General features: G+C 42.2%; 1 protein-coding gene across 6 annotated transcripts in view; it reads left to right on the plus strand.

The window, feature by feature from the left end:
* The window catches only part of grik4 (glutamate receptor, ionotropic, kainate 4), a 599,305-nt gene extending 581,233 nt beyond the window's left edge, over nucleotides 1–18,072 (plus strand). For 4 of the 6 annotated variants that reach the window (XM_039764198.1, XM_039764202.1, XM_039764203.1 and 1 more), the window contains 9 exons: nucleotides 5,721–5,924; nucleotides 6,791–6,904; nucleotides 10,035–10,144; nucleotides 10,295–10,468; nucleotides 10,740–10,905; nucleotides 11,225–11,450; nucleotides 11,573–11,701; nucleotides 14,797–14,939; nucleotides 17,284–18,072. In XM_039764198.1, the coding sequence (XP_039620132.1) occupies nucleotides 5,721–5,924; nucleotides 6,791–6,904; nucleotides 10,035–10,144; nucleotides 10,295–10,468; nucleotides 10,740–10,905; nucleotides 11,225–11,450; nucleotides 11,573–11,701; nucleotides 14,797–14,939; nucleotides 17,284–17,664 (1,647 nt within the window). In that variant the 3' untranslated portion in view covers nucleotides 17,665–18,072. The remainder of the gene's footprint in view (nucleotides 1–5,720; nucleotides 5,925–6,790; nucleotides 6,905–10,034; nucleotides 10,145–10,294; nucleotides 10,469–10,739; nucleotides 10,906–11,224; nucleotides 11,451–11,572; nucleotides 11,702–14,796; nucleotides 14,940–17,283) is intronic. The other 2 variants (XM_039764201.1, XM_039764200.1) reach the window with 2 other exon arrangements.
* Nucleotides 18,073–20,357: the final 2,285 nt, after the last annotated feature.

Here is a 20,357-nt window from a genome sequence, read left to right on the forward strand (position 1 = left end):
TTGGTTCCAGTTAGCTTTTGTTGAAGTCAACAGCCTAGAGGTTCACATACTTTTTCCAACCAACACCTGTGAACATCTGAATGATATATTCAATATGTACAAGAACACTACAGTAAATTGCGCATCTTTAGCTAAAACAGATTGTGTTTGTCTATTATTAGATCTAAGGAGAAGACCTTTTAAGAGAAATTTATACATAAATGTGATTAATTCCAAAGGTATCACACAGTTTTTGTCGCCACTGTATAATAAAAATGAAAAATAGTCTTGTCTGGTAAATAAGTCTGGTAAACAAGTACAGACTGACCTTGCAGATGGACAAACGCAGAAACTTTTAAGAACACTAAAAATAAAAACTATACCATAATGCACTTCTTTGTTGACATAACTGTTAGGCCTTTCTATTTGCAGTTACATGCTGTTACTAAGCTAAACGTATGGTATATAACACATACAAAATACAATACTCCACAAACCCAAGTGATTAATCAGCCATGTAAGAGATGCTTTTATTTTCTGTCTGCTGGTGTCACAGCGATGAACGTCAGAAATGCATCGCTTATCTGCCAAACTGCACCTTTTATTCCTGAATTGCATAACATCTTCTGATGTGGATTTAATTTGCAAGCGTTTTACGACCTGAAGCCGTGCACCCGTATTTTCTCTGCATGTCAGCCTGCTATCATCTGATTGCCTCCTGGCTCGCTGGCTCTGGCCATTGATTTCTGTAGAATTATGACTCACCTCTAGATGTTTAAGCACTTCTCATGGCCTGCCTGTCAGCAGCAAACATTGCCAGGCTATTGCAGACTTAGGGGTGCCTAATAACTTCTTCCATCTCCATTTTATTTTTTTAATTGTAACATTCCATTGTTTTGCTAATTTTCAGGAATAATTTTCTGCAGTCTACTCTCCATGTTTTATATCATTCATCTATTGTTCTCAGCTTTCCATTCATTTTTCAGTCATGTCAGTCATTTTCCAATAGCCATATCCTAACACAGGGTCACAGGGGGTCAGCTGGAGCCAATCCCAGCCAACACAGGGCACAAGGTAAGAACAAACCCCAGGCAGGACGCCAGCCCAACGCAGGGCACACACACACCAAGCACACACTAGGGACAATTTAGGATCGCAAATACACTAAACCTGCATGTCTTTGGACTGTGGGAGGGCACTGGCGCAGTGGTAGAGCTGCTGCTTCGCAGTAAGGAGACTTGGGTTCACTTCCCGGGTCCTCCCTGCGTGGAGTTTGCATGTTCTCCCTGTATCTGCGTTGGTTTCCATTTGTTTTTCCCCCAGTATATTAGCCCTTAATATGATCCATACACATGGACACAGCCTTTAAGAACAGCATCACATCACTATGTCACATCTAGCTGTTTAACTTAACCCCTCATAGAATCTTGATCTCCACATGGCCAAGAGATCCTTTGAGTTGTACTGTTAGGAGTATAGTGCTCCTGGCTGGTTGATCCTATGGGAAAATTCAGGAAAACTTTAATTAAAAATTGCATTCCCAAGTAAAAACAATGAACCTTAACCAGATCAGAATTACCAGTAATGACCTGTGGTATTAAACCTAGGGGGTAATACTGCAAATGCCAGGTAGACGAATGAGGAAAAATGTCATCTAAAGTCAATGTATAGGCTCATGACAGACAAGGTAGGTTTTCAGTGATTTGCTTTTGTAATCTAAAGGCCTGTAAGAGACACAATGAGATTAATAAGATTTTTTTTGGCAACAGGAAAACGCAAGTAAATCAGCAGAGAGAGAAGGAGAAGATTCTAGGGATGTAGAATGCCATTGCACCAATGGGGAAGGAGTGAAAGTAGTTAAATTACACACGAGGTATAGCTAGAATCATCTGTACACAGCACGAGCGCCACTGAAATTAGACATCTCTATGACGAGCGAGTGGCCACAGATAATTGTGTGGATGGATAGTTTACAAGCACCTGACAGGATGCTCATACGCTGGAATTTGTGTAACTTGTGTAACTTGTGGTTGTATAAAGGAAAACCTGCATTGTTATCTGCAGATGCTCACTTAGTAGCTTGAATGGTTGATCTTATTAAAGAAAGAAGGAGATACGTGTCAGGGTGAGAGAGAGGAATGTCCTATCTCTGCCAGCCGTCAACTGGAGAGGAAAACTGATACTTGATTGTTGTGCCTGGATGGCAGCTGATACAGAGCACTTTGGGTCAAAGTCACTGAATGGCTTTGTGGTCATGCTTTCCAATCAGAAGAATTTTGCTCTGGGCACTTGGGTAAATCAAGGTGTAGGGCTGTCAGATTAGGTTTGTTAGGACATACTCACAGACTGCTTACAGAGGTGTGAGGGTGTCTTGGGAATGCCTTCCAGATGACTTTGTTCAAAATGAGTTTCTCAGTTCTGGAACAACTTCTCATTCATCTCGGGGGTATCAAATCTAATCCTGATGAAAACATCATTAGTGGTGAAAAAGTAAAGGAGTTGAGGATAGAAAATGGCCAACAACACTTCAATCAGTTGAGTTCCAAAGATTCTTTTCATAAATTGCTAGCAGGAGAGTCTGGAGAAACAGTGCGTACGGCCACAGTAGCCTTCCAGGATTAGAGTTGGAGACATCTGCTCTAGACTCATAGGCTTATAATGGAATAAACATGTTTAAAGGGTCAAATAATTCTATAATGTTTAAAAACAGCATAGTGTAATATTAATTATAAATACCTTTTTCATATTGTATTTAGCCAGTTGTCTTTTACTGTATTTCTGTGTTCATTTTAAATTCTGCTGTTATACAGTTTGATGATAAACTGAATTATTGTTTTAATTTCAAGTTATATATCAGTTTCATTTATATACTGTATACATTTTTGTAACTGCTCTTTTTGCACAAGGTTTTCATCCTCAGTCCATCCATTCATCTCTCCATCCATCTTTTTCTGTACCTTCTTTTCTCAGTACACTGTGGTGTTTGTCATCATTCATTTCTTGAACGCCCTTCATTGTACTGCTGTGGAGATTAAGAAAGTTCAGTAAGTGGGTAAAAGGATAGAGAAGCAAATGTAAGAGTATACTGTAGGTTAAAATCAAAGTAAATACAGGAGGTCCTCGGGTTACGACTCAGTTCCGTTCCTACAACAGTGATGTATCCCGAATTTTGGTGTAAGTCGAAACACACTCTGGCCTAAGTAACTTACCTATCTTAACACATTTAGCAAAATCATAATCTAGAATATAAAAACACAAAATCTAAGCCTTAGAAAAAGGAAAAGGATATTAATATACTGTACTGTACACTGTACTATAGTAACAGGAAAAATGAGTGTAAAAAAATCCTTACCTTTATTCCTTCTCATGTCTTTTAAGGGAGTGAGCGTAAACCCAAAACGTTGCATGTCGAAACGTTGTAACACGAGGACGCCCTGTACAGTCATTTTATATATTATAGATCAAGAAATTGTCATATACAGAATTAAAAATGTAAAATCATTTAACAATATATAAGTCAATGCAATATTCCATATAAAAAATTGAAAATATATGTTGACCTTACAACAAGAATGCATTCATCCCTTCTTCTGTAGCTAAACCTGGATGGGGTGCCTTGCCATCACAGGACACGATCAGTCTAAAAGCTCCTCTTTGACCATGAGAGTAAATGAAGTCCACCTGGAGGATAAAATCTCATCACAAATAGACTGCAAGTGGAGAACCAAACCAGGGACCTTCTTACTGACAAGGAAGTTCCATTGCCATCCTCTGAATCAAAATAAATATTGCAGTCCTTGAAAGAGGTTCAGAATAATTTTAATGAACATAAATATGTAGCTTCAAAAGAATACAATCTTCCATTTGAAAATCAATATGGGAATCTAATTTGAAACGTTTGTGCTGGAATAAGTTGAGGTAGAAAGGAGAAGCTCATAAAGAACCTTACAGAGTGCATAAAGTGACTTGTTAATTCTGATCCATTATGTTACTCTGAATATCTTACCTTATGCACCCCTGGCACCCATTTGTGTTTTGATATATATATATATATATATATATATATATATATATATATATATATATAATAAAAGGAGCAAGTGGTACAGTGATTCAGAGCATGGAAATTCTCCTCGTGTCCATGTGGTTTTTCCAAGAGGTTCAGCTTCATTACACATGCTAAAACAATGGTGAAAAGTGATTTTTAAAATGGTAGTATGCCATGTGAGTGTGGCCTGTCATGCACCAGATTCTTGCCTTGTGTTAGTTCTTGCATTAGTCGCTCAATCTTTATTTTATATAACATCTTCAACAGCGGGGCTGGTGCCCAATCCAGGACTGGTTCCTGCCTTGCACCCAATACTGTGGCTCTCAGCAACACTAATCAGATTAAACTGGTGTGAGGATGTTATGTAATGCCATCTTATCATTAACAGCATGCACCTTGCATTACAGGACTGACAGTATTACATACAGTATATAGAAATTGAATAGGAGGAGTTTGTGAGCATAAGGTGATTACAACGAGTTGCTGCAAACACCACATGACGAACTATCCAGATTGGGACCCGAGTGCAGCCATGCAAAGGTGACACCTCAGCACCACACTGGAACAGTCTGAGGTTTTTTACAATGACTGGAGTGCCAATCCTGCCACCAACACCCAAGTTTTCCCTGCAAGTTGGAGGTCAGCAAAAAAGATGAAACACAGCAAATATAAAAATGTTCCTTCAGCACCCATCAGGAGGACCTTTAAAATATATCTGACATTTTAAACCTCCATCCATCCATCCATTATCCAACCCACTATATCCTAACTACAGGGTCACAGGAGTCTGCTGGAGCCAATCCCAGCCAACACAAGGCGCAAGGCAGGAAACAAACCCTGGGCAGGGTGCCACACACACACCAAGCACACACTAGGGACAATTTCAGATCGCCAATGCACCTAGCCTGCATGTCTTTGGACTGTGGGAGGAAACCAGAGCACCCAGAGGAAACCCACGCAGACACGGGGAGAACATGCAAACTCCACGCAGAGAGGACCCAGGAAACGAACCCAGGTCTCCTTACTGTCAGGCAGCAGTGTACCCACTGCGCCACTGTGCCGCCCCATTTTAAACTTCAAGTATCAAAATGAGCTTTAAAACTCCAAGGCAGCTACAGTGCACTATAAGATTACATATCAGTAGTAACACACAATAGACAAAGTACAGTGAAAAAAAAACAGCATTACAGGGTAAAAAGTCAAAAAGTGAGACAAATTTAGGTACCCTCTGAAAGACATTACACTAAATTAATATCAGGCATTGATGCAGTGACAGTGTATCCACTTTGAAAAGCAGGAGTAGAGGAATACCAGAAGTGAAAGAACAAAAGGAAAACAAGTGGATCTTCAGATTGAATCTAAAAGTCGAGACACATGGAGCCTCATGAATTGACTTGTAAGGAGAGTGCCAAAGCAAAGATAAATGCAGTAAATGTTTGCAAGGAGGTGTTAAAGTGACCGGTGTCGGAAGATTTGAACTGTGTGATAGGCTTATATGCTGCTAGCTGTAAAGTCATGCAGAATGATTGAACAAACAGCTTTAGAAATTAGTAACAGGGAATCAGCTGAGGAGTAATGGTCCTTTTGAGATTGGCCCTAGCTTTTTGCAGCCATACAGTGTGAACAGGAGGTTCTGAAATAGTTAGGAATGGGCCTTCCATTCACTGCTTGAGTAGATGTCCTTTTGTTGCAGGAGAACCCATACGTGATGCTCCGACCAAATCACCAGGAGCTGGAAGGGAATGATCGATATGAGGGTTTCTGTGTGGACATGCTGAAGGAGTTGGCAGAAATCCTAAAGTTTAACTTCAAGATTCGACTGGTGGCAGATGGGGTATACGGTGTTCCTGAGGCTAATGGCACCTGGACAGGGATGGTGGGCGAACTTATGTCACGGGTTAGTGCCTTCCCTTACATGTCTTTTTTGAATATGGTCTGCTAAATATGTGGCATATTAAATTACATGACTTTAATCTTCACATAATATGGAAGTGTAAAAAGATCATTCAACATGTTTATATGTTTAACATTGTTAAAGTGATGTGGCACTGGATGTGCATCCCGCAACCATGTGGCAAATGTAAATTATACCTGAGGGTCACTGACTGCTCAGATGGTAATTGGGTTTAGCCCCATGGCAGGACACGGATTAAATTAGCCATTGATTGGCATGAGCTCTGGCACTCTGCACACAGAGCATAAATCACCGAAATCAGCTATCGACCTGCGAGTTTCTTCTCTCTCTCTCTCTTTCTCTCTCTCTCTTTCGCTCTCTCTCTCTGTCTTTTGCTCTCACTGCTTCGCCTTAGAAGCTTATATTAAAGCCAATACTGACGTGAGCTGCTGTGTGTGTCGCTGGTATCTCATCAGACAGGTAAGAAGAGACAGTTGTGAGTTGTGCCTTTCCATGTGTGTACGTTGAGATGAAGAACCTAATAAAAACAAGTCACTGCCAGGAGAGGGAGCCTTTGTTCTCTCTATAGCTTTATTGTCTGCCTTAGTTCACAGATCATCTGGTTTTCTAGTTACAATGTTGGCTTGATTGACTTGAAATTGCCATCTTGAGTTTAATTTGACAAGTAAGCTTGATTCTAGTGTGTATACCTTCTTTCTTCAAGGTTCATTATGAAAAGCCACATTATAGTAGTTTTACATATTTTGAATTATCTTCAGGATGCTATGTAACCCTCTTTATCATTTTGATCTTTCTTGTGCAAAGTTTCAGATTCATCACTCTAACTTCCATGTTTCTTTGTATTTCAGAAAGCTGACCTGGCTGTGGCTGCCCTGACAATCACAGCAGAGAGAGAGAAGGTAATTGACTTTTCAAAGCCCTTCATGACTCTGGGGATCAGCATCATGTACAAGGTGCACCTGGTGAGTATGGGATTGTGGGCAAAGCTTCAACTTTTCCACCTAGGAGAGACTGAAAGGTGTAATATAAGGACACTTTAGCATTCAGTGCAAAAATGGACTTTTCAAGAGCCTTTCTTGATATGCATCTAAAGTGTTTTATGGAAAATGAAACATGACAGCTCAGTTTATGTGATGATGGGTGATTGCTAGCAAAGTGTAATATTTTGTCTGTATAACATTCGTACGATAAACACCTGTAATCAGGGTGGTGTCATTACCTCTTTCAATGGATACGTCAACAATGTTTGTATATACTGTATACATACAGTATATATATATATATATATATATATATATATATACACGAGGTATGATCAAAAAGTACGGTGAATACTGATGCAGAGCACCATCCAAGAGCAACACAAAACAATTCAACGCAGGTCCTGGCAGGTCCATCCTAGAGCCTAGATTGTGACAAGTTTCAACTTATACTGTCAGTCGTTTGTTGAGTTCAAGTGTGTTTTTCAAGATTGTCGTTAATAATGGACATTGAGCAACGCATTAACATGAAATTTTGTTACAAATTGCAAAAAGCTCAGGAAACCCATCAGATGTTAAAATCTGTTTATAGTGACACTACACTGACAATTAAGACTGTTTACAAGTGGTTTCATCGATTTCGTAATGAATCTGACTCAGTTGAAGACAAGAAAAGATCAGGACATCCTTCAACATCAGTAACCAAGGAAAATGTTCCAATGTTTCATTCTTCATCATGACAACGCTCCTTGTCACACATCCCTTCTAGTACAACAATTTCTGTCAAATAAAAACATTACGCTGTGTCCGCATCCACCTTATTCGCCGGATCTGGCACCGTGCAACTTCTGGCTGTTCCCTAAATTGAAAATGACCATGAAAGGCAAATGATTTCAATCCATTGAGGACATCCATGCAGCCATGACAGCCCAACTAAAGACACTCACGAAAGATAACTTCGAGAATTGCTTCACAAAGTGGCAGGATCGTTGGGATAAGTGCATTCAAAGTAGAGGAGAGTATTTTGAGGGTGACTAGTAGTTGTACATCTTTTACTGCAATAAACCATTCTTTTTTAAAACATTCACTGTATTTTTGATCACACCTTGTATACTGTATATATATATGAGGTGTGACCATTTATTTCCCAGAATGATATTCCTGAAACAGAGTCCCAGGTATATTTCCAGTAGTGACAACATTTTCTAGGTAAATGCATAGCTGCATAAGGAGATTCACCTTTGAAGGTGACTGTAGCCTCCATTGTACCTGATACAGACACATTTTTTACAGGTCCATTCCAGAGAATTAAATTGGCACAGTTCATACACACTCAGTGGCCACATTATTAGGTCTGCCTGCTTATTAAACATGGTCAAGAAGTTTGGTAGTTGTACAACGAAACATTCAATTGTGCATATTGTCACAAAACGAGACAAAGACAGATAAAGGTTTGGGGCAGCCACCCATATAATTTGGTATCCTGGCTGCAAAATGTCGTTTTTTTAAAGCAACTAGCACTGAAGTGCGCACAATGGAGTCCAAAACCAGACTGCGGGAGAAGGGAAAAGGGTAGGCTTTTAAAGGGGAAGACAGGAAGTGAGGTCATAAGGATCGGGCACGTGTTCATTATTCATTGGATCAGGCCCGGATGTGACATCAGGGGGGCCGGAGCTGGTAAGGTCTGTTTCCATTGGTTCGGTCCCAGAAGTGATGTCAAGAGAGCCAGGTGGAGCCTCCTGGGTTTGGTCTACAGGGAAGTGAGAAAGAGAGTCAGTGCACTCTGCCACATCCCGGCATGCCTCAGAACTGCCTTCACTCGAGCCCTTTAGCTGCCTCCCATGCGCGCGCATGCGTGACAATATTAAATGACATACGTATGTGAGGTGGGATGTGGTGTGATTGTTGGTGCAGGATGTGATGGCTCCAACATCTCAGAAACAGCTGCCCTTCTAGGATTTTCACACACTACAGTCTCTAGTGAGGTAAGATGAAAAACTTCCAGTGAATGGCAGTTGTGTAGTGAAAAGCTCCTTGTTAATGAGAGAAAACAGCAGAGGATTCCCAAATGTGTTCAAGGCAAAAATATTCAATAATAGCTTTGCAGCAGCAGCAGTGTGCAGAGGAGCATATCTGAACACACTACATGTCAGACCTTGGAGAAGTTGGACTACAGCAGAAAAAAAAAAACACACACCAAGTTCCACTACTGCCAACAAAGCTACAGTGGGCATTTGGTCACCAAACTGGATGACGGAAGGTAAAAACAATCGTCACATAGTCCAATGAATCTTAATTTCTGATTCAAAAGACAGATTGCAGTGTTAGAATTTGGCATATACAGCATGTATTCATGCATTTATCCTGCTTTGTGCCCACAGTATGTGCTGGTGGTAGTAATGTAATAGTGTATGACTGATGCTTGACACACAGAAGGCCTCTTGATATGAGATGATTGTCTTTTGAATACCACAGCATACCTAAGCACTCTTGATACATATGTGCATTATGGGCACACTGTACCCTTTTTCAAATGGACCATGTTGCCTGAACAAGATTGTGACATCAGTATGCCCCACTGACCTGCACAACCCCAGGTCTCAAATCAATCAAGTATATTTGCCGTGAAGTTTTCAGCATGACTGAGTGGTCACCAAATCTACAGTTGTTGTGGGTTTGAATCCTGCACTCACTTGGTTTTAGTGTGAAGTTTATATGTTCTCAGTACCTACATGGGATTTTTTTCCAGGTCCTCTCCCATTTCTTGAAGTTGTGTTTGTTAAGTTAATTAGTGATTGAAATTCACATTATGCAAGTTGGAATGTGGGGATGTGGACTTACTTCCTGCCTAGTTTTGGTTCCTGCCTTGCATCCAGCACTATTAGAATAAGCTCAAGCAACCCCCCCAATGATGGTGAATTGGATTACAATGGGTTGAGGGTGTCATTTTATTTCAGAAATGAACTTGCAACAAGTGAAAGGCATGCTGAAAATCGGTTTTAGTTGAACATGTTGTCAATTTAAAGTATGAAGCACTATATGTGAGAGGCAGTATAGAAGATGTTTGGACCCTGCCTTACTTTGACTTGTTTTATGGTTTAAATTGTTTCAGGGCCGCAGGCCAGGCTACTTTTCATTCCTGGACCCCTTCTCTCCTGGAGTGTGGCTCTTCATGCTGCTGGCCTATCTGGCTGTTAGCTGTGTCCTATTTCTTGTTGCCAGGTACTGTGCCATTAGTAGGCTGCCTAGTGTTGTGGCTCTCCTGTAGGAGGGGTGTGGACAGACGCACTGTCCAAGTGTTTTTCCCCTTTGCCTTTTTCTGCGGGTCTTGAGTCTACTTTGCTCACCTTATCCTCTTCTTCCATTCTTTAGGTTGACCCCCTATGAATGGTATAACCCACACCCCTGTCTGAAGGGGCGCTGCAATCTGCTTATTAACCAGTACTCCCTGGGCAATAGTCTGTGGTTTCCAGTTGGAGGCTTCATGCAACAAGGCTCCACCATTGCTCCTCGTGCTCTATCCACACGATGTGTTAGTGGTGTCTGGTAAGGAGATTTTACTACAAATGAAGGTCTTATTATACACATTTAGGTCATAGTACAGTCATAAACACTGAGAAGGTGGGTGATTCATGGGTTTCAGAGGCTATAGTAGAGCCATCCAAAGGCACAGATTTCTAAGTAGGGATCATAGATCAAGTGGGGGATGCTTTCATAATGAGAATATGAGTAGGCTCACCTGCGAGATGGATATGCACGGTGGGACAGTCTTTTATATGCACCCTGTTAAAGGCACACAACAAAACTGCTTTTCCAGGTGGGCCTTCACCCTGATCATCATATCCTCCTACACAGCAAACCTTGCTGCCTTCCTGACCGTCCAAAGGATGGAGGTACCCATCGAGTCTGTAGATGACCTGGCAGATCAGACGTCTATCGAATACGGAACCATGCATGGGGGGTCTACTATGACCTTCTTCCAGGTAACAGCACCTATTCCCAGAATGCACTGCCACTGGGGATATTCTGTGTACTTAAGTCCGATTAATGTACTGTATCTTATCATGCAGGGCCATGAAAGTGAATAGCACAAAATTAAACTTTTCATGATAACTGAGGATTTGTTTTGTCCTAGGTATGTAAATATTATTTGCAGGACTTTTTCATTAGTCATAGTTTACAGAGGCTACTTACTGAAAAAGACCTAAATCCAATTGTGCTCCTCAAACTGTAGAAGAAGCAGTAGGTGAGCAGAATTAACAGCATCTGAAATCAGACTTACCTGTGACACTTCTCCTACAGAACTCCCGCTACCAGACCTACCAGAGGATGTGGAATTTCATGCACTCAAAGCAACCCAGCGTATTTGTCAAGAGTACAGAAGAGGGTATTGCACGTGTTCTCAACTCAAACTACGCTTACCTTCTAGAAAGTACCATGAATGAATATTACCGGCAGCGCAATTGCAACCTCACGCAGATTGGAGGCCTGCTGGACACCAAGGGCTATGGCATCGGCATGCCACTGGGTAGGAAAGCAAAAGTGATATTTTAATCTCACTGTCAAAAAGTCTGAATAAAAAACAACACCTATTAGTTTGCTTTCCAGAACCTCAAATACAAAAATGTTGACCCTCTTTATGTGCCCCAGGCTCAGTATATCGAGATGAGTTTGACCTAGCCATCCTCAAGCTGCAGGAAGAGAACCGCCTAGAGATCCTCAAGAGGAAGTGGTGGGAAGGTGGAAAGTGTCCTAAAGAAGAAGACCACCGAGCCAAAGGTACAGACCACGTGATGACCTACCGAAATTCAGCAATTACTCTGTGAAATGAACAAAATGTGGAAGCCTAGTTACAGTTTCTGTTTCAAACTAAAAGGGATCCTAGTCCATGTTAATTAAAAACAGTTATTTAACACCCAGGGCATGGCATATTTAATTAGAAAGTGTAGGTGCATGACTATAATTCAATGAAAAGAGACCTAATCTGTATTAGTAAGCATATTTAATAACTTGGGACTCAATTTAGATTAACTGAACAATTAAACAAAAAGGGGACTGCTATATAGTTTAGTGAGTGCCAATCCCAATAAGTGAGTGCTTCAAATAAAACAGACTCTGATTCAGATGAATAATCACATCAAAATGTCATATTCATGAGCATATTTAGCAGGGTATTTAACAATGAGTGCTTTAATTTAAATGAACGTACATTTCATGTAAATAAGCCTGATCTAGATTGGTAAACATTAACAAAATGGATCCCCAGTCCAGTCTGGTAAGTAAAGCGATTGACCATTGTTATGACATTGATTACTGAACTCTTTAAAACTAATGGGCCTTCTATCATATCACCACCCTACTTCACATTCCCATATGGCTGTTACACAAAACAGATCAAAAGCAGATTACGCAGCCTTTGGTATGTAATTAGATATGGTCGGGACTAGAGCTAGATCTTGTTATGCACAGCTGTGTATTGGAGGCTGCCTATGAGATATCCTTGTAAAGATGAGAATGAGAACCCTAACCCTAAATATCATGGAATGTACAGTATAATGTTGGGAGCTAGACAGTAAGAAATGTCAGGAAGGCATGCAGTCTAATGCTTGGCCTTCTAGTTTATAGAGGATTGTGTGGCAGTCGTAAAGTATATTGTGGACACACCTGGAGACCCCAAAAGGAGGAGTCACAGGTGGGCAGCCATTGGACTTGTACAAGTCAGTGTTTCAGGGTTTTTGTTTTTTTTTTGCCGAGTAAACTTAAAAACTCCGATGAGCTTGTAGACAGGAGCAGCATGAGAGAAAGGCTCATGGGATGGGAGGGAGAGATGCCAGAGGGGTTAGAGAGAACTTTTAATAGATCTTTGTGGAGTGGTGGTCTGACCATCTCATAGTTAGCAAAAGACACTGTGTTGTAATGAGGTAGTCCCAAAAAGGCATTACGATTTCAGATTTTGTGTTATGTGTTATTTTTACTCCTCTGTCAGCTTATTCAGTTGGTTTATTTTTTCTTGTTAAATTATACCATTTTCATTTTACCCAGCCCTCTTTCAGATCATTCTGGGTTCATGGACAGCTTTTGAGCACCTCCTGCAGGCCACAATAGAAAATAACTTCCTTTAACATCTCCTGAAATGGGGGTGTGAACGTTGAATGACTCAGAAAGGTAAAATACTTGTGCTGGAAAACACAATTGCCGATTTGTAGGGTTCAGTAGGATTTCTGCTTTTCCGTCTCACTGCCTGTGGCATGACCTGCTTCGGGGAGACATTTTTCTGTTTGCTTTGACATGTGCAATTCCACAACCTGTAATTGTTTAGAGACAAAAACAATTTTGTACTTCACAAGTTACTCAACATGGGAAATTTATAACTGATGCCTTCTCCTGAAGAGCTTGCCTTCGATTTTTTTTTAAACACCACTAGAGAACAATTACAGAAAGTGCAAACCTTTTATTGTGTACATTGATTGTTTTAGAAATGTCTTCAGGTGCCACTGAGGGAAAAGACCTTCGTGTTCACGTTCAGCAGTAAGTGCAAACAAGTGCTCAGGAAAAACGTGACAAGCACACCCCTGTGGAAACGTGCAGTGAGCCTCAGAAATTTACTGCCTGGCATAAGGGTCCTTGCTCAGGGTTCAAACTGAATCAGATACACTGGGAGTCACTAGGCCTCTACTCACTGGTAGCCAGTGGCTGGACTGGGAAAACACATGCTGAATGAACCCCAGCCCATGTCCCCTCGCTCGCTATGCTCTGCTAATTCTGCCCTAAAAAGTTACTGTGTGCTGTCCACAGAGGGTTTCTGTAAGTTTGGGCTAAAGAAAAGAAGGCTTTTAATCATGTTACTTTTTAATTTAAAAAATATTCTGCATTTCAAATGCATTATTAAAAGAAAGAAATCAGAAGATATTATTAGAATGATGGAGATTTTTTAAAGATGCAGACATTTGAGTGAACACTATAGGTGTATCCTTTCTGAAATGACCTACACTTAATGACAGCATGTGCTTAAATGCAAGTAAAAGTAAATGAATTTTAGGTGATGTTTGGAAACCCACTTCCTCAAGTCTGACTTTCTCACGCTCTCCTTGATGTGCCTCCACACCGTTTCACAATCTTCGTATGGCCTTATAAAACCTCTCTCTCTTGTCACCTTTCTTTTCTCGGTTAGGGGCTCCCACACACATTTATTTCTATAAATAACGTAATCTGTCAAAAGGCAACTAGAGAAGTTGAAGGTCCAGCCAGGAAAATCCTATTTAATCAAGATCCTTAAACAAGAAAAATTGCAAAAAAATCACGTGCACAAAGCACACAGCTGGCAGCCATGACTGCACACTGAAGTCTTGCTGTGTTATGAGCCTATCCGTGTTACTAACTGGGTCATCAGACTCCTGGCTACTGGCAGACTGGTTGCCGAGTCAGGTCTGGGGGTTACTGTTTCTGCTCTGAGTCAATAATACTGTATATGAACTGAGATTGAAGTGGACTTAAAAATGACCCTCCCAGTTTAAGACACTATCCCTACCACTGTTTCCTTTTAGTTTAGTCCCTATAAAGGCAGGAGTGTGGGTGCATTCCTGATGATACCTACACCTTATGCTCTCAAAACCTCCCATTGTTCTTAGTATGTCAAACCTCACACTCCCCTTTTTTGCCCCATGAACTCAAGGCTGTGTTCATGCTTCTTTCTATTAGCTACACCAGAACCATTCCCTGTTTCTTCATCTTGCAATTATACTAACTTTATCCTCCTGTTCTTCCAACCCACACAGTTTGTCCTTCACCATCTACTACCACACATTTCATAGAGCTTTCCACATATGGCAGCGAAACTTTGCTTTCCTGATATTTTGTTATCATCCTCTTCCTAGGTCTGGGGATGGAGAATATTGGAGGCATTTTTGTGGTGCTGGTGTGTGGGCTGCTGGTTGCTATCTTCATGGCAGTCTTGGAGTTCATATGGATGCTTCGGCGTTCTTCTGGAACAGAGGTGGGAGTTGCAGAAGAAATGAAGGTAGAATGAGCCAAGGTCATAGGATTTCAAGCCACCTTCATGTCTGTCTGAATTTGTATGTGTGTACCTGGTACAAGCCTGATACCCCTGTGACTTGGGATTAAAATAAAGTCACAGTCCCTCTTGCATGTCATGAAGATGACTAAAAGAGATTGACATATCATGATAGTGATAGTGATGGAGGCAGTGATGAGACGTTTGTGAAAAGTTGCCAGAGGAGCTTTTCAATGCCAGTGACCTTAAATTAAGAATTGAAGGGGTAAAATTAAAAGCTGTTGTTAAAGCAAAAGGCCTCAAGGTAAATACAAGAAGGTTCAAGGTGACGATTGGAGATGAAGGGGCAGAAATCATGGAGGGGGTGGGTGCATGGCCATAGAAAATGTGTGGTACAGGTGTTAGATGAAACTCTGTCTAATGCACAGTAAGTCGGAACGGTTTACATAAAAGATACAGTAAAGTGGTGTGAAGGATGGCCTGCAGGCAGCAAGTGCAGTCTTTATTTGTAGTAGTGTGTGAAAGCGTTGCAGCAGGTCCATGTAGTACGTGTATCCTTATCTGCAGTGGATTCAGACAGTATTCAGATCATTTCACTTTCTGCACAATTTATTGTGTTGTAGATTTAATTTATAATGGATATTTCTGACAATTCTACCCATCGATCTACACTCAATAACCCATAATGGCAAAGCAAAAACGCGTTCTCGGAAAAGGTTTTGCAAATTGATTAAAGATCAAAACTTGATATCTCTCTATCGTAGAAGTATTCAGACCCTCTACATTGTGTAACTGTACCTGTGTATATAAGGTCCATAATTCACACGTTGTCAGTACAAAAACAAAGACATGAAGTCCAAGGAAGTCTCTGTAGACATCATGATCAAATTTTGGTGAGGCATTAAAACAATTTCTAAAGCCTCTAGTGTTCCCATGAGCACAGTGGCTTCAACAATTGTGAAATGGAGGACGTTTGTAAACACCAGGACGCTTCCTAGAGTTGACCATTCAGTAACCATCTGAGTAACCAGGCAATAAGGGCCTTGGTCAGAGAGATGAGTCAGAACCCAGTGGTCACTCCAAAAGACCTCCCTTGAGATGGGACAGCCATCTCAGCAGCACTCAATCAATCAGGTGTCTAAATACCTACTGTACATTAATAAGAGTCAAGTTTTTGATTTGTAATTAATTTGCAAGCCTTTCTGAAAACATATTTTGACTTTGACTTAAAGGTTATAGGCTGATGGGCAAAGATGGCAAATTTGTCCCTTTAAAGTTAAATCTACAACACAATAAAGTGTGTAGAAAGTGAAGGGCTCTGAATACTTTCTGAATCCACTGCATCAGCACTAGAGTTGCTATTACGAAAGTAGCTAGGTGACATGTTTAGAGAAGACAGAGAAGCAAGCATGGCAATGAAAATGACAGGGCAAACAAAGTCCAGGAACATTTCGCCTCTATGGCATTGTAACAAAAAGATTATGAAAGCTGTGTGAGGAGTGGTATGAGAGTGAGAGGCAGCCGATGAAGGTGGAACATGAAGCAAAGCTGGAAAGAACAGAGATGATAATGAAAGTTTCATGGTTGGGGTGTCAGGGAATGAGTGAAAGATGAATGGTGAGCTAAAAGACTTGGTGTTAATGTGATATATGGAAGGACATACTAAACTGGTGTGGGTGTACAGAATAAAAGGCCTGACTGGGATGATGGAGGTGGAGGGCATGAGGCCAAGAGGGAAGCTGAAGTAGATGTGGTGTCAGATGCTACAAGATGAATGATTTTGTAGTGATTTTTAATCCTTTAATTGCCATTTTGCATACCCCCAACTTACTCTCCAGAGAGTTTTTGGGGTCAGAGCACATGGTCAACTATTTGTACAGCACCCTGGAGCAATTGAAGGTTAAGGGCTTTGTTCAAGGGCCCAACAGAGCAGAATTCCTTCTGTAACTGCCGGTATTCGGACTGGCAACCTTCAAGTTACCAGCCCTGATCATTTAACCACTACTCCACCCCATGGGGATTTCTAAGATTGTTGAGAGTGGAGGATAAAGGTTTAGTTGGCAATTGACTAACCTGAGTACACACAGAAAATGGCTGTTAAACTGGTGATGGTAATGATGATTCACCAGATAAATGCCTGTTAGTGTGCCCAGTCTTCACTTTCCATGGCATATCCATCTCTTCTTCCTGTGTATCCATTACATTTGTTTTAATGACAGTGTGCAGAAGCCTAAAAATGTGTGTGTAAGTCTCGTCATAACTCATGAGCACTCAAGCCAGCCTGTGTGAATATGTGTGTACATGCCCAAGGCAGCCCTTGGCTCATCTTCTTCTTCTTTTTCTATGGCAGCTATCTGTGTGTGAGGAGATGCTCAGGGAGCTGCGTGGCATTATCCTGTGCCGGGACAGTCTGCAGCTTCAGCGCCGGAGAGGTGGGGTCACTTTACGGCCCCGACCACTTCCCCTGGAAGAACGGAGGGCAAGGGCAGTGGCGGCCAGCCTCAGCAATGGAAAGCTGTGCGGGGGTAGTGCCCCAGAACCTCTAGCACACAGACTGGCACAGGAAGCAGCCCTCGTAGCAAGGGGCTGCACACACATCCGGGTGTGTCCTGAGTGCCGGCGCTTCCAAGGGCTTAGGGCCCGGCCTGCAGGAGCCAGCGGTGCCTCTCCAGTCCACAGTGAGGAGAGCCTAGAGTGGGAAAAGACAACAAACAGCAGTGAGCCAGAGTAAAAAGGGACACCAAACACTCGGAGCTGCTGAATCCTGCAGGCAGAGGGGAGAGTGGCACCACCAGAAAGGTGGGCAGGGAGAAGTGTGCCAAGACCTTCTGGATGCTGACCAACAACTCATTTCTAATATATATATTATTTTTCTCCTGAAAGTGGGGTTGGCACGCTGGTCACATTCTGCCCCACACCCTCCCCCTTCCCTCACTGTCCAAGCACTAGGCTCAAGAAAGGGGCTATGCTGGAAGGACATGGCACTTTCTCAAGATGAAAGGCTGTCACTTTCTGCCTGGCAAAAACAGCCTCCATGTGTCAGTGCTGATAAGGAGTGCCATGGTTTGTGTTCGTTTTCATTCCTTCGGGGTCGATGCATTTAGAGCAGGTTCAAAAGCTTGAAACTTTAAAGAAAAAAAAAAAAGAACACTTTGAAATCCTGGAATAAACAAAAAGTGCCAAAAATTCAGAGACATTCTCACAGCTCTCCAGCATTCAGCCTTGCAAAGAAATAACCAAACAAGAAGAAAAAAATAAAAGGAAAAACATTTGTAGATGACAAAACAGCCTTCCAACTTGCAGGGTGCGCGCACTTTGCGCCCCACATCTGTCTTTGGGTCAGAGTTCACACTGCCTCCTGGGGAAACCCCTCGGTCAGGCTAAGGTAGACATCTTGCTGCTGCCTTTGTCTCTTGTGATTGGCCTCAAACTGTTGGCGCCGGAACAATTGCAGGTGCTGAAATTTCATCTAAGTGTCTCCCATTATATCTCTGTCCTGGGGTGCTGCGTGATTGAACCTTGAGCTAATGGAGATGGCAGTTAGACTAAAGTGAAGACGACAGGGGGTGGGAGAGATGTTGAGAAGAGGCTGGGGGGGCGCAGCCCGGGCAAAGGAAGGTGTCCTATATCTCCAGAGAAGTATCAATGGCAGGAACCTCTGTGGTTATCAGATGCACAACTGGACTCTTGGTCAGATTCTTCCATACTGCACTCTGGAGTTCGCACACCAGAGCACAATTAAACATTGAGAAAATGAGCCACCCATCAGCCCACCCTGTATTACCCAGATATCTCAGCCCATCCACTTTTTCTGATCTTGCTTTTTGAGTGCCTCAGCCAGTCCCATTAGTATCTGGCACAATGCAGGAACCAACTGTTGCAGTGGGGCGTCAGTAGTTTGCTGGGCAGACTCGTACAGACACACAAACTGCAGGGATTCTGAGCCGCACATTTATTTAGCATGTGCATTCCTTCAAATGTGGGAGGGAACCCCATATGAAGAAAACAAACACCCAGACATCGAACACAGGTTTCTGAAACCATTGGGCTGGGCAAAAACCCATGGGACACCATATTGACTACACAACCGTTCATAAATGTCATATAAAAGCCCTCCGTGCTCATACAATGAAGGGAGCACACATACCCCTGCCATTTCTCTTAAGCAGCACCTCCTCCTCATTTCATATCATATTCATAGATAAGGCTACTCATGCCCATCCTAATCTTTCTTCCATTGCCCCACATAGCCATAAGGAAGTATAGCCACATGAGTCAGCACCCTAAAGCCCCATTGTCTAGCGGAGATGATAGAGGCACAAAAATGGTGATGCTGCTTGTGGTTGGACCCTCCAACTTTGCCCCCAGATGACACACTACTGGCCAATCTATTTCCAGATCATTCATGCCCTCCTGTGCTGGTACTTTCAAACACCTCAGTGGAATTCTCAATGGAATTAAGTGAGCCCAGTTAGCTCCAGCCTTGCCTCCAAAGCTGCTGGGTTAGGCTGTGGCTCTCACCATGACTGTGAAAGTGAGTACAGTAAATGGATGGATGGAGTCAAGGTGCCAAGTTATTCATTAGTGTCACCCCAACAGGTATTCCCAGATCGATATTAATACCATGAATGCGAAGTCCATCCAGCAATTGTCTAACCTGCTTATCCAATTCATGGTCACAGGAAGCTATAATGCCTGTGCCAGCAGCAAGTAGGCACAATGCAACTGGAAGTGCTACTCCATCGCAGGACACATACCCTCATGCACAAAACAGTGGCCCCCTCATAATCTACCACACACATATATAAGGGTGGTGGGAGAAAAAACCACACGGACACAAGCAGAGGAAGCTAACTCCTGTCAAACTGAAACCCACGTTCCTTGTGCCCCATCAACACCCTGTACTAATATTCTGACAGTGCCCTTCTAGGCCCTCGATGGCATCTGAGTCCCATATATCTGCCAGGAGAGGCTGTGAGCCTTAACCAGTTGACCATGGGGCATTCAAAGAGTGTGCCTGCTTTCTTTGTAATTTTATGCAACCTGTAATGCAAACAGGAAAGTGAAAGAGTGGCATGGAGGTGCTGCATGCTGACATTTTGCCCGCACTTTATCTTGCGTGTAACTGAAAGGGCACACAGCTGGTATTTCAAGTGCCAGTTTAACTCAAGGGAAGGTGTTCAGCAGAAGGATTTCACTGCTGGTGTGCAAAAGAGATGGCAAGAATTAAGGCACTAAACCCCCCACCCCTGCAATGCACTCGCCACCCCAGACCCCAGAAAAGAAGATGATGTAAGTAATGAGTGTGTTTAAAGATGGACACACCTGGATAGAATGGAAAAGATGGGCATGGGGGGATAAACCTGGCAACCTTACAGGTTAAGGGTCAGCTGAGTGGTGGCACATGCTAAAAAAGGCCACTGC

Source organism: Polypterus senegalus, chromosome 9 (genome assembly GCF_016835505.1).
Source record: "Polypterus senegalus isolate Bchr_013 chromosome 9, ASM1683550v1, whole genome shotgun sequence".
Classification (NCBI taxonomy): Eukaryota; Metazoa; Chordata; class Cladistia; order Polypteriformes; family Polypteridae; genus Polypterus; species Polypterus senegalus.